Raw genomic sequence first — 15,986 nt, forward strand, 5'->3', positions numbered from 1 at the left:
AGCATGAATTTTATTTAATTTGTAATCTATAATTAGTAAAGTTGTACTTTTTTGAACCTACCGGAAGAAACTTGTTCCAACGACACAGGGAATCCTAGTGTGGGAGCATGGGTTCTTAATGTTAAACATGTAACAAAATTTTTTGATAAATAAATTATTGTTTATTGTTTATTGTATTGTTTATTTACTGATCAATTGACTTATTAATGTAAATTATAATCATACCGGCTTCTGCAAAATAACGTGAATATATAAATTATTGTTATGTTTGCGTATGTCACACTTGACATAACTTGACTGTATTTCTTGAATAATATTATAATTATCTTAATTGTCTCCGTTGATAATGCAATTATAGTCTTGCATAATGTCATAACTCATAGTACAAGTGTCATTCATGTTATATAGCCAATGGAGTTATTCGTTTAAAAAATACATTATAATAAATTCACACACAATAAATCTGCTTAAGTAAGGGTAATACAAATATTTATTTACTTCAAGGCATTTTTTTCGTATTCCAACTCGAAGGCAAATGACATTGGACAAATCGTATAGAAAAAGTTTAAATGAATTAGTAATTGTTTGACTTTATTTCAACTTTGAAATCGCCACACGTCTCTAAATTACACTTTTAAAGCCAATTAGGACTTTTCTTAGCTATTTTGTTTTGATTAATATTTTACAAAATTATTCTAACATAATATACGAACATTACCGATAGACGACCATTAATTTGATTATCTATATTGATCTCAATAATGTTATTGAAATCACATTGTAGTTATAAGTTAATTCTCTATTACTATGCTAATATTATGCATTTCTAGACGTAATTATGATTGATACATAAAAGTAGCATCTAGATCAACGAAGCTTCCGTATCGAGTGAAGTTAATGATAACAAATTACTGACCTGCCGTAACATAAAACAATATGTTTTAATATATTCCATATAAATTTTCAATAAACAGCTTTAGCTCAATAACGTTTAAATTAAAGTACGCAATTTTAATTGTATGCAACGAGGGTGACTAATTTTTATGGTCATTCCTTGGCCGGTTAATCTTTTGTTCCGTATCGGGTTACAGGGAATGACGCTGTACTGGATGAGTTCAGAATGTCATACCTTCAGTTCCTTCTTGTCGTTCTTTGAAAACACTCGATGTTTCGTATAGTAATTAAGAAATTTTTCCTCTTTTCTGAAGTAAGTCTAATCGATATTGTTTAAGATTATATCAGATTCATTCACGTACTAATAGTGGGTTTCATTAAATGATAGGTATATTAATTATTGTTTATGCGTGGAATGGCACTTCTTATTTTCATAATGTAAAGACATCATACTAATTAACATATCCTGTAATATAAGAAATATTCATAAGTTTATATTAAGTTCGAAAATAATGTTGGATTTATCTTATAATTATTATAATATTATGTTTTAGTGATGTATGTCCGGAGTCAAGTAGATCTAAAGAGAGGTCTACCATTTGACTTCACAGATAAATTTTATTTTATAATATGACTATGTAAGGATGCAGATTTTTTTATAGAAAAAGAAGAAAAAGGGAAAGAAAAACCTCGTGCTAATTTTTTTCTATTCGTTCTCTGAGTACTACCCCGGTTTTACCCATGGTATACATACACTACTAGCTGTAACACGTGGCGTCATTAGCCTATGTTCTAATGCAGAATATAACCAGTCATAACAAAATCTCTATACCAAATTTCATATAGATACGTTAAGACGTTCATACTTACAACATTTCGTGTTTATAGTATTAGTAGGACATAAAGGGATTACGTCCATGTCTAACTTTATTGAACTGTTCGATTGGTAGTAATAATATATTTGAAGAAATTAAATCCTCTGTTAGATTTAAATTTTGTACCTTGAAAATATTAATGAATGTATTTTGATTGTAATCATCTTTCACAGTTGGCGGATAAACTACCAGCTCAACTCAAAGAGCTCAACCTTCGGCCACGTAGTTTGTCCAAACCTTCCTACAGCCTGCGGAAACTCACCACCAATGATAAGGACTCCGTTATTGATTTCTTGAGAAGGTTTGAACTCCATGTTTTGCATATGATACTCATAATGATTTCTGGATTTCTTTACTTTATCAAAAAATTTCGAAAATAAGTAAACAAGGTTAAATAGGATGTTATTCTCTATTCTCTATAACTAAAGTACCATACGTAACTTAAAGATGGAATTACCAGACGACACATTTTAACTTCGAAAAAGACATAGAATCAGAACAGAAACAGAGCATCAAGTTTTAATTTTCAGTTTCATAGCACTGAAATGCTTTAGAAATGAGAAAAATTTACAGAATAGATAGAATTCGATCACGGGACGGGATTCGAACCCGCTTCTTTTTGCCAAACCGAAGCAACGCCTAGCCTCTCGGCCACGTATGGTCCTGCCACGTATGATTACTGAGAATCGAAATATATTCTATTCTTTTCCTTTATTTGCTAAGGTCATCGAGGCCAAGTCCCTGAACCATTTCAACCATTATGAATCAATACGAATCCCGCCTCGTGATCGATTTTTTTTTATTTATCAGAGCGCCAAGTTGTTAAGTTAGATTTGCTCTTAAATATTTTTTGTCTGTACAGATATTTCTTCCGCGACGAGCCCCTCAACCAGACCATCAACCTACTAGAAACTCCTGAGTCCCGATGCTTTGAATTGGAAGACTATGCAGCCAGCACATTGGAGGATGGAGTGTCTGTGGCGATAGTTGATGAAGATGGCCAGTTTGTGGGCATGGTTATCAATGGAATTGCTAAGAGAGATGTAAGTATAGAATGCAATATTTGAAGATATAAATGACTCAAAATACATTTTGTATTGAACAGAGCTAACGAAAAAGATTCGTAGCAGGACTTAGTTTTCACAGAGAGTTGTTGCAAATACCATAATATTAATAACTATAATATCCTATAATTTGATCTCGGTCAATTACTTTAAAACTAGCTTAAAAAAAATCAAATGAAATGTGTGTTCCTAAGTAGAAAGAGTTGCATCAAACGACAGTTTAAAAAATTTTACATCCTTTCCTGTCAGTATAGTCAGTATTGAACGAAGCACGTGCCAAAGGTAATGTAAATAATTATATTAATATCATTCTTCCGGCCAGGTGTCGATTAATGTCACGAGAATTACACGCTGAGAATTTTAAATGAAACCTGTATTATGTTTCATCGGTCTTATATTTCGTACTTACGAAATATTTTATTAAACTCATTTCTTCGTAAAGCTATTTAATTAAAATTTAGATTGGCGTGTCGTTAGAGTGCTATTAAAGACTAATGGTAATTTATGGAGTGATATTACTTACGACAATATCGTTACATCGGTATCTTAATTGCTTTCTTATTTTTGTATTTCAATGCCATATTTTTCTTTTCTTTGTTCAATACATCAAAGAAAATGCTAAGATTCGAAATGCAAATCATTTGATGAATATGATACGACTATGTTTATTTTAATTTCGTTTCTCCCTACGCTAAGGATATTGGGTTTGACAGAAACCCGATAATTGGGTAGGGAAGGAAACCTCTTGCAAGGGCATTGGTCCTTCCCTAGTCGAATATCGTAGTATAGAGAATATGCTTAGCTTTCCGTCTGTCTGTTTCGCTTTATGATAAATATAAAGCATAAGTAAAAAAAGCATTATATTTTTTTTTATTTAAAATAAGAATTATAACTATTATGACTCAAAAGTAATTGTATGTTATTAAGTTGATTCTTTTAAATCATTCTTATGATTTATAGTTGCATCCGCCTTTCGTAGCTAATTTTAAATGGCAATCTCTCAAAGCATAAATAAATATGCCCCTGATAATTTTAATAGTCTTATATACTGAATGCAGTTACTGAGAAAACGAGTAAACGATTACTTTTAAAACATAAATAGGTTTTTTAAATCATACAACAGTGCAATAAATATGTAACTTTGTAAGTTAAAGAAAAAACTTTGTGAGGTTTGTTGTTGTTATTTTTGTGATGGATATTATGTGTGTCGAGGAAGGCTATATAATAAACTGATAGCAAACCACACCTATGATATAAGCCCTAGATGTCCAATTTATCTTGAAATATACGACGCTCATATCCGAAAAGTAAAAATGAAAATGCTATGAAAAAAAGGGCTTTATACACATAATAATTACACACATAGTAGGTTCTGAATATGTTGAGGTTAGAGCAGGCAAATAAGCCGCTCTAAGTTTGTGGCTAGCCTGCAGGGCTGTCGCCGAGGGGGTCGCGGACGAATCCAACAAGTACCCATGGCCCCTTCATCAATGCGGCTTGACGGAACACGTGGGATTTTAGTCGGTAGGAATCCGACATAACCCGCGGCCTCATCCCCGGGAGTCGTGGGTATCTATGCAAGATTTCTCCTCTTAAAAAAAAGGTTCTGAATTGTAGTTGAAAAAATAACCACCGCAAAATAGAAACTCAAACTTCAAAGTATCAACTAACAAATTTCGCGTTATATTGTGATTCTTTAAAGTTTAAATCAAGCTTCTTTGTTATTCTGCAAATCATACAAAGTCACACGTAATTCGAGGGTCGCATATTCTGATTTGGGATTTTCCTTATTTGGACACTCGCCCTGGAATCGAAATTGATGAAAAACTAATGGTCTTATTGCAATGTCCATTAATTTTCATACCTTAAAAACTGGTTTTGTTTTCTTTTTCGAAATTCATGCCGAATTTCATTAATATAAGTAATTTCTAAACTACTAGCATAAATTTACGCTCGCAACTTGACCTGCGTAGTAAAAGGAAAAACTGTGCCCGGAGCTCTACCCAGTGGGATTTCCGGGATAAACCGACCCGAGAAAGGACATAAAATACTTTTCACGGGGCTCAATAATATAAATGAATTGAAGTTCATATTTTTACAAATAAAACATTTGATATTAAACAGAGCAAGAAGCGTGAAAATAATTAATTAATTGATTGCGCGTCTGTGTCGGAAGTCATAAAAAACACATCAATTTTTTCGAAATTGAAGCGTTTTGAAGCTTGAGCAACGGAAGACGGTAAAACGCTATCAAATATTTCGAAATTGAATACTTTTTGTGTACAAAAATAATATTTACCAACGCTTCTGTTTAATCATCTAGTGTATCAGCATTTTGAATCGTCGCATTGTAATTTCTATAATAATATTCTACTTGACAATTACCAGTAAATTGATAAACAGCATATGAAAACAATAAATAATAAAATGAATCACCTACAGATCTTTATCATAGTTAGGTATATAGTTATACTAGCTTTTGCAGGTGGCTTCGCACGTGTTAATACCGAGTAGTTAAATAAATGTTATTATACATATAAACTTTCCTCTTGAATCACTCTATCTATTAAAAAAAGCCGTTGCGTAATTTTAAGGATTTAAACATACATAGGAACAGAACAGAGAAAGCGACTTTGTTTTATACTAGTGATATTGCTTCTGAACCCCAAACTAGCCAGTATTTTTGGGTGCATCTTTCCGTGTGTTTCTTTACATTAACATATATGTACTCATATCGTAATGCTTCATGTAATGAGTATCGTCGGTATATAAGTGTTTAATCTATGATTTGTCCCCTGAACTAGTAGGAATGTTCCGTATAAAAGTGTACGGAATTATTCCTATTAGGTCAGGGGTCGTAGTAATAATGTATCCCATGAAGCGTATTCTTCCCAACAACTTTCAATGGTTCACAATTTAAATATGAGATCTATGTAAATTACTATAAATGTTGAATCACATTTCTCAGGAAGTGGACTACACAGACAAATCAGAAGAGTGTCCTCACCCAAAGTTCAAGAGGATTCTCAAACTGCTCTGTCACCTGGACAGAGAAGCAAGAATCTGGGACAAGTTGCCAGCCACCTGTGATACAGTTCTGGAGATCAGGATAGCTTCCACACACCCTGACTGGCGAGGCAGGGGGCTTATGAGGATCCTTTGTGAAGAATCAGAGTGAGTATTTCTGTTGTTTACATATCCCAGCAAACTGGCTAAGTCAGCCATACTAATGAAGTCTTAAATTTTCATCCCATGCCCTTTATTATTGCGGCCATTCATTTATATTTCTTAAAAGATACGTCATTGTTGTATTAAAACATGCGTCATTCGAGAAGTTTATTACGTCGTCGTTTATTATAGAACCTAGGTTTTCTAAGAAACGGCTGATTTAACTAGTTGGCTGTGATACATAAATAAAATTTACCTTCTAATCTTAAAATTATTATAACAAGTGTTCAATTATTGAAATTATTTACTAAATGTCATCCTACATTGTTAAATACCTTTCACTTTTAATCAACTTTAAACAGATAAGTCATGATTGATTTGAAATTTAAACTGTCGCATATTAAACAGGTATTCGCTAATAAGCAATATGTGAGCAGGTATTGCTAAGCATTTACTACCTTTGACAGAATTCAAAGGAGACTTCAACCGAATGCACATAAAAATTCAATGTATATCTTTACACATTATTGATATCACCAAGTTTGATAAAGACGTGTGACATTCATTGGCAAGGATCTTGGCAACTAACTATCTAAGCCGTCTTTTGAGGCAAAAGAAATAAATAAACTGAATTAGTTATCCCTTGTCATAAACAAATATATACTAATATTATAAAGTAGAAGAGATTGTTTGTTTGGTTGTTTAAACGCTAATATCAGGAACTACTTGCCCGTTTTGAAAAATTCTTTCAGTTTTACATAGCCCATTTATTGAGGAAGGCTTAAGGCTATACCACGGGCGAAGCCGGGGTGGGCCGCTGTTTGTAGATATAACGCAAGCTTTCGATAGCCTTATTGCTAAATCCGTTCTTAGCGCACATTTACTAACTACAAACTAACTTACTATCAAATTTCCCCTTGTGATTTTTGTAATGAGTGACTGAATAACCTTCCGCTTTTATATATATATAAGTACTTTGTCTTATAGAGACTATAAAGGTTAAGAAGATTCATAACCCCCTACAAAGACACTAACACGCAAATTCACAACTTGACCTTTTTAATATTAAGTGTAAATAATACTTTACAACAGTGTTGCTCAGACGAGGAAATAATTTTCATAAGAAGCACTTTATCTTAAACATATCGTAATTTAAGTGACAAAAAATTGATTGACTCCAAAAAGCCTTGAATGCAAAAAATGCGTGACCAATCTAATTTCAAACTGATTGGAAAATAATCTGCCAGCACAATTATTCATGATGGAGCACATTTAATAATAGCCATTGTTTAAATGCATTTCATATAAACAGATGGGCTTCCTGAATCCTGGTGTTGGTGGACATTTATTTAACAGCAAATATAATGAACCTTATTCTGAAGTTTATAATATTAGTATAATAGTAGTCGGGATAAAGAAGATGTCTATTCATCAATGAAAATAAATTTATATTGACCATACAAAAAACGTTTATTGAGAAGATAAATGGAACTTTATCGAAGTTAGACTATCGATTTTTTTTGCTGTTCATTCAAAGAATTGCAAATAAGCACGCCTAACAAGACAAATCAATTATAAATAAGGTTTACGCTTCAATTACACGAAAATAGGTACTTCTAAAAATAATTTGTGAAACGGATATCATGAGATACGACAATACGATACAATACGATACGATAAAACGAAATATCTTTTTTATAATGATAAGCGCCAAAACCACTTATCAAATATGCAAGGAGCCTTCTTCTAATTCAATAATTACTATATGTTTGTAATACCCTTACCTTCTTGTAATATCGTCCAGACAAAATTAAATCATATAATTAAAAAATGTTCTAGTTTAGATTACTATCATTTGTGACTTGCATTTAACATTAAAGTTTCCATTACGTTATTATATATCTGCCGGATAATAAAACTATATTAAGATTTATTATGCACGATACATATATGCAGAGATTGTAACAATACCACATTACTTATAGAGTCAACTAGATTATTTGCAATACTTTTTTATATCGCGGAAATAATACCAGTTCGCCTTAAATCAGACGCATAAAAGTTACTGTCAACACTCATTGATTTGATTTTCTTTGAAACACGGTAGTAAATTGTTGGCGGAACCGAGAGACGTGTGATTCGTGATTGAATGTCATAAAACGTGTTGCGGTTTATTGTCTGCGTTTGATTATTTGTTAAGTACAAATTAATTAATATATACATGATATATATCATTGACAAACCTGCGGCTTTGCGTGCTACTTGAATTTAAAAAGGATAAAAGCTTAGAGGATACATACATAGCTTGCTTATGCTCACTCTGAGGATAAAAGTATTCTATATCACTTTACATTTTTTTGGTCAAATCGCTTAATAGGTTTTTTATATAGAAATATAGCTGGCGACTTCATCCTTCCAATGTTAACATATATATGTTATGTACTCTAACTATAATTTATTATATATTTTTTTATCTTTTTACTGTTCCTTCTCTGTAGCCATCTGACCAAGGCTTCACGCTGTAGTCATGGGTAAAAGAAATAGCTCCACTTTGACATGACTCTATATGTGAACAAAAGTTTACAATAATTAATCGATGTGTACATCTACCTACCCCTTGGGGGGTATAGTGGTATGCTTTTTAATGCTATTGAAATAAAGCCAGGGCTAGAGCCTAATGACTATTACACACAAGTTACTATTACCACAGGCCATGTAATACAGAGAGCATTAAAATTATTGATAACCTATTGGCTAGTATTATATTATCCATGCTATAGGTAAAGGGTACTGTAAGAAAATTCTCGATACCACGCCGCTGTAGGTAGTCTAAGGTCCATGTATAAATCAATCTTTATATTATGCATGACATGTATATTACCGTGATTATAATCGATAACTACCAACATAATTGCAGGACAACAGACAAGCAGTACCTAACACTTATGATAATAAATACGTACTTATGTATTGCATTGTTGCCATAGTTTCACAGCGCCTAAGATTATGCTGTCAACAGAATAATTATTGTTGGCATCGCAACAGTGACGGATATACGAATTTCCTAAGAATAGGTCGTAAACACATTCATCTTAATATAATTTATAGTTATTGTAATTATGTAAGAACAATATCTATATATCTCAGTAATAATAATTTCAAATTTAAAATACCTATTGATATATATCATACCTCCAAAATAGAGAATATCTATTCGGGTAATTTACTTTGTATGAAATAATGTATGAAATAATAATAATCTCACTTTTTTAATGCATAAAAAGCAATGAATCAAATAAATTTAATCTTTATAAAATTTTCAGACAAAAAAAATTTATAATAGTGATTATATAAAAATGTTTTTAATGCATAATATTTTATAGCAATTGCAGTTTTGACGCACAGCAGGTTGGAGATAATAAAAAATGACCACAATCGCCTCATTTAAATAATTGTAGACTTAATCAATTTGTCCTTAAAAGGCTACGTTTATTTGCTCGCTATGTGAAAAAATGTAATTACAATCTGAACAAAGAGTACCAATAAATTTCATTTCATTGTCATAGATATATACCTATACACTATGAATAAACTATTGTTGTGAGTAGTGTTTAAGTTAATAAATAAACATCTAGAGGAACCAAGCTCTTGCTCTTAATAATTTTCTTGTATTTTTCTAATTCAAGATTATTTTGTTCGTGTCATTATACCTAAACAACTGGTGTCTGCAACTGACAAGCAAATATATGCACAACAATAGCGTCACAGTTCATTAGCCTTAGATCTACTGAATGTTTTCATACATATAGAATTTTATGAAAATTATTTAGTTTAAAGCAAAAATTATATATATTATTAATTAAATAAACCCGATTATCTCTGAGCGTGTAGTACCCTCCCGGTGTGAGCTGACCCAATTTGTGCCGAAGCGCACTCGACTCCCACAATAAATATAATTATAAAATATATATTTAAAACTTTTCATACTTGCAATACCTTTACCAAACTATAATTATAATTTTATAATAATAACTGTTAGTCATGTTGAATGCCTTATTAATAATGGTTCTGTTTAGGTCTCAACGAGTTTCTAGAATCTCAGGTTTAGGCCAAGGTACCGTACTGGACATTTCTCGATTTAATTAACGATAATTCTTGGGTCAAGTTTAATGTAAGCTACCTTTTTTATTGAGATAATTAACAGTTTATTTTTTTAAATGCAGCCTAATAATGTTTTAAGACACAATGAAATATGTGGTGTGAAAAAATGTTTTAACATTCGTTGTTTATTCATTTGCCAGTTTCATTTGAACTCTTGAGAAAAAGGCGCCGTGAAATGTTAGTTTTGATTTAAATAAATAAAAGGGTAAATTATGTTTTCATTAATTTTTAAACAGTGTTAGGATATGAGAAATGTACTCTAACTATTCAAATAACCAAATATATATTTAAGTCCGAGGTCCTCCGAACTGAGCCACCGCTGTTCGAACACACACTACACGACAAGTTTTAATTCGATTCATTTTTACGTTGAGTGTATCTGTATCATACCAAAACTGAAGTATGTCCCATTGACTCTGACATTTATGCTGAGCCAAGACCCTTTTTAAGATTACAGTGCACATTTGTCTCCGTCCTGTTTTTTCCTCTCTATGTTAATTTTTTTTTTTTTTTGTTGAATCGTCTTATTTTGTAATTGTCAGGTATTTAATGTGTTCTTTTAATAAACTTTTTATCTATCTATCTAAGTATGTTTTACAACATTTTTTGTTGACTCTCACCTGCGCTCCAATGAACGTTATTCGATGAATCTCTCAAATTATTGACATAAGTGCCTATTACCAAAACGTACTAAGGTATACCAAAGTACTTTTTGGTAGACATCAAAATATAAATCGTTGTCATTCGTCAATTGCGTTAAGACGTTCTAGAAAATGTCCCCGGAAAATAATTTCCATCTGTAAAATTTTTACACTGACTATTTGACCCTTGGTCTTATGTGGACGCTTTGTACGTAGTTCTTACACATACATCTTGTCCTTTTATATTATCTGTGCATACATACTCAAAAAGTGTTAAAAGATATATTTTACAGTAGGTAACAGGAAACGCGTAACTTTATAGTTTATGTATCATAAAACATAATAACAGTAACGCACATTTTTTATTATTATTGTTAGCTGCACGTAAAGCATTTTTTAATGACTCATTTCATTGAACTCTCAACCAGGAAATAAGTTGATAGCACTGCACACCGATAACTGTGTATCTGTGTTAGCAATAAAGATTATACAATTAAAGTAATAACATAAATCCAATAATCATGAATGACATGCTAATGATTAAATTATTTAATTGCGAAATTGTCCGCCATTAGCTTCCGGGCTGTCACCATGTGCGTCTTGACATATTACGTATTGTTGTACTAGCGGACCGGCCCGGCTTCGCTCGCATTAAATGTCCTATTTTCTCCTTTAAGATGGATTTTTGGGAACATATTCTATAGGCTGATGTAATAGACAACAGAAATGTGTTTCAAATGTAACAAACAACAAATAGCAAAATAATATAACGAAATTGAATTTGATTTCCCTATAAATGGTATACTAATGATGTCACTAAACTTATTTTTGATGATATTTAATGCGTTGCGTATAAAAGATGATATGGCAAAAAAGTGAAAAGGATGTAAAACTTGATTTTTCCTTATAATTTTCGATACGGGCTAAACATTAGCGTATTTGAATCATTATAAAATATATCACTAATTGACCGCCATATTATATTGAAGATGTACGCACATTAAAAGTAGGTCTAAATTAAGTAGATGTAAAATATAGTAAAGTAGCGCCGAGTCGAAATAACTTGCACATCTACCGACTCCTATCTGACTCCTATCTCTATCTCATATAATTATAATGTTTTGGTGCTTTGTTATCAGACGGATAGCCCGCGAGATCGGCGCAAGCGCATGCCGCGTGGACACGACGTCCGCCTTCTCGGCGGCAGCGGCAGAGCGCCTTAACTACAAGAACGTGTATAGCATTCTGTATTCTGAACTGCCGTATGCGCCACACCCCGACCCACCCCATCTCGAGGCGAGGGTGTATATCAAACAGCTGTGAAGTGAGTACTTTGTTAAGATGTAAAAGTTGTTTGTTTCGGCTTGTTCTGACTGTGGGAAAGTTCAGTTTTGTTAATGTCTAGATTTGCAGAATTCCGGTGAGCTTAATATCATTTGATTTGTCAATCTTAAAATTGTCAGGTGTCTGGTGTCCCTACTCCATACTAGTATAGTATTATATTATTTGTGCTCTATGTAACTAGTAGACAAAGTTATTCTATGTATATACATTTTGATGTTTGTGTATATATATTTTTTTCATATTTGAACGTATATAAATTTTGTTACAGTATATAAATAGAATTCAGGGTTCCTTCAAGCAATAGAAGTAAATCTAGGTATATTTCATTGTCTTCTGTTTATACTTTTACGACATTTAAATAAACTCTCTCGTAATTCGTAATCCCAATGTAAAATATAATTCTAAATAGTAATAATTTTTAAAAAATGTGTTTTAAATAAAAATTAATTTAAGTTTTACAACGTAAATAATTTATTTTTGTTTTTATTTTCCAGATATTTCAAAGAGGCAAAAGCAACGGCTTGGCTTTCAAAAAGCGAATGATTTCAGCAAAGACAAATGTTTATAGAGTTAAGTTGTCATTATAACCTACATATGATTAAGTATTATTTTAGTGCTACCTTATAAAAAATAGATTCGAAATCAAGTATTGGCTGTTATAGTATAATAATATATCTTTATTCTTTTATCGGTTAACGCATTCCAAAGTAATTTGATTCAATTTTACGTAATAAAAATTTATAAATAAATACGAAAATACGCTCAATTAAAAAATGGCAGTTTGTAAGACATACTTGCTATTAAAAACGCATACTAGGTAATAGATATTATGATAAGATTTTTATGAACTAAGCTGTTTTATTCTTAGGTAAAAACTTATAATTTAGTATTTTATAAAATGGCGAAGTTCATAATAGATGCATAATTAATAAATATTCAAAAAGCGTTTTTTAAATCAGTAATGACCAAAAAAGTTGTTTGCATGTATGTACCTACAATAATTTTAGGTTTTAAGGCTGTGTAAAATTCATATAAAAAGATTTGGACAATAAAAAATTTAACAATAAACAGTTCATGGTAACAAGATATGATCTGCGTAGAGATCTTATTGCAAATACTAACGCCTGCAAAAATAAAATAGCAAATACTGTAAAACAATATTTTATGAGTGAATTTGTATAGCTTTAGTTAGTGGTTCCTTTTTATGTACAAACAAATTAAGATATCTTTTTTATTTTAAGCGTCAATTGACGACATAGTCAAAATTTATGTGATGCAATTTATGTTTTGTAAAGTTGTATCTTAGTATTAGCGTGTACCTATTTGTATTGATAAATGATTAATCAAATAAATGTAATGTAACAAAAACACTTGTTTGGTTTTCATCATCATCATCATCATCATCATCAGATCATATATGTTCCCACTGGTGGGACACCATGGCCAAGTGCGGGTTGGTAGATGTCACATCGTCATGTTTGTTATTACTAAAACTTAAAAATATATTTACACATTATATTTTCACTGCTTCTCCTTTGGTATTGACCGTAGCTTGATGGAAATACGTCCTATATAGAGCCTTTTATGGATCAAACTCAAACATTTATTTATTCAATCAGACTTCTTATAGAAGAAAAATTTCTACATAGAAGAGCCGAAACTCTGTAGGTTGCCAGGGCAAACCAACAAACCAGCTCTTCGGAGGCTATATCTCTCAACATACTACATACATACTCAGTGAATATTTAAAAAATCAAAACCCGGATTATGTTGTTGTTTGAAATAACCTCGAAAGCATGAAGTTCATAATAAAATAAAAGACAGATGGAGCGCTAGAAATATTCGAGCATGGCTGCCTCCACAGATAACAAATACTCAGATACAAATACCATAGATAACAGATAACAAATACTATAGTTACGTCAGATGTGACTATGAAAACTATCTATACGTATACGCATCTGTGTGCGTACTGTATTACCAGATATGGAAAATGCTCTAATTTCCCTGAAAGTTTTACTGGATACTGGATAGGACTTTTCTCATAAAGTGCTAATTAATAGTATTTCATTATTAATATACTGAAATGACCAAAAAAGATTTCGATATTACAATTTATTGTTTGTGTATGTGATGTCGACGCTCCTATGTGGTCGAACCGATTTTGATTTCATTTTATTTTGTTTGATATGTATTGAATATCGGTCCAGTAAGTCGCTACTACAAAATTTATTAAATATTGATTTACAATTCCCTGCATATGGGCATCTAAAAAAAGGGCTTGACACGTTATAAATCCAAGATGGACGCCAGCACAAAATAGGGGGTAGAAATTAAAATTTGACAACTAGTAAAAGAACAATAATATGCACAAACTGTTAGGTTTTATAGAAAGAAACATAAATTGTAATTAATGTTTCACAATAACACCCATGTAAGTTATTAAGTTATCTACTCTGGATTAGGCCCCTTTGACGTAATGTATGACGGAATTGCATTACGGTGGTTCTAATTTAACTTATTTTATTAATTTCGATGAGGATAATCAAGAAAGTATGAACAAATAGTATGTAAGTTATAATTAGTTGAAGCATAAATTATTAATTTTAAACGAAAAACCATCTTCATTCCAAATCTCTGTAATTTTTTCATTTATGAGAACAGACTGGAGACTTATCACGGTGCACGAGAGATAGACTTATCTTGCCTGTTAAGAATCGACGCATATATTTCTACGGCAGATTCTGTTTTAGCAAAATCTGTTTAATTTATGGAAGTCATCATCATCATCAGCCCATATATGTTCCCACTGCCGGGACACAGGCCTCCTATGAGGGTTCAGGCCATAATCCACCATGCTGGCCAAGTGCGGGTTGGCAGATGTCACACGTCGTCGAACTTTTTGATTCTTGGACATGCGGTTCCCGGTTTCCCCACGATGTTTTCCTTCACCGTTTTGAGCAGAGGTGATGTTATCCACATGCGCATCAATTTATCTAATTGAAAAATCATTCCTCACGCTGGCCCGGTCTCGAACCTCGACTCCTCGATTTTGAATTCCGATGTTTTCACCATTGAGCCACCATTTTTTTTTTGGAATTCAATAATAATTTTTTTTTAATGTATGTAATGTAATGTTAAAGAATTTTAAATAATGTATCACACAATGCGGGGGATGCGATAGTTAATTAGAACATTTTGACCGAGGCTGGAGTATGGTATTAGTGTAAAGGGTGTCTGTTCTATACATACACATTCAATATTTTCCCTAAAATAAATCAAAGTATTTTGATCTGTAGTTATTATTTAATTACGTATTGGAGAAGAATTTTTTTCCTATTTCCTTAAAATATTTAATAAAATAAATATTAATATTATAACTGTATAGATGGTGAATTATATCAGATAATTTATACGTATAGTGGTATATTAATTACAATTTTGTCTTTACAATATAAAAATATAAGGGTGAAATATAAGGGTGAAATATAAATCCTTAGTTCCCGTGGTCGCGACAACGCCCGTGAACGGCTGGACCGATTTCAAAAATTCTTTCACTATTGGAGAGCGGCTATTACACTGAGTGACATAGGCTATAGCCACCTCTGAAACCGGGGCAAACAACTAGTATAATATAAAATAAAATAATTATATATATGTATAGATGGTCAGGAAAGCCGTTTATCTGACTTAATTATTATTATTTAATTATGTAAATACAAAAATTGTATGTAATACTGACCCCTATACAATCGTAGTACCCTATTATCTAGCGAGCGAATCCCATGGTTTTACCCAATCCCGCTCAATCAATTGTAAGGGTATTTATAGCTAGCTGT

At 31.9% G+C, this 15,986-nt stretch overlaps 1 protein-coding gene across 3 annotated transcripts in view; it reads left to right on the forward strand.

Moving 5' to 3' along the window:
* Positions 1-13,155, forward strand: part of LOC119832776 (dopamine N-acetyltransferase-like) — a 61,034-nt gene extending 47,879 nt beyond the window's left edge. For 2 of the 3 annotated variants that reach the window (XM_038356527.1, XM_038356525.1), the window contains exons 2-6: positions 1,943-2,070; positions 2,632-2,812; positions 5,802-6,007; positions 11,943-12,127; positions 12,642-13,155. In XM_038356527.1, the coding sequence (XP_038212455.1) occupies positions 1,943-2,070; positions 2,632-2,812; positions 5,802-6,007; positions 11,943-12,126 (699 nt within the window). In that variant the 3' untranslated portion in view covers position 12,127; positions 12,642-13,155. Of the gene's footprint in view, positions 1-1,141; positions 1,208-1,942; positions 2,071-2,631; positions 2,813-5,801; positions 6,008-11,942; positions 12,128-12,641 lie in introns of those variants that run through there. The other variant, XM_038356526.1, reaches the window with a different exon arrangement.
* The last annotated feature ends 2,831 nt before the right edge of the window (positions 13,156-15,986 follow it).

Source organism: Zerene cesonia, chromosome 16 (genome assembly GCF_012273895.1).
Source record: "Zerene cesonia ecotype Mississippi chromosome 16, Zerene_cesonia_1.1, whole genome shotgun sequence".
NCBI classification, from domain to species: Eukaryota; Metazoa; Arthropoda; class Insecta; order Lepidoptera; family Pieridae; genus Zerene; species Zerene cesonia.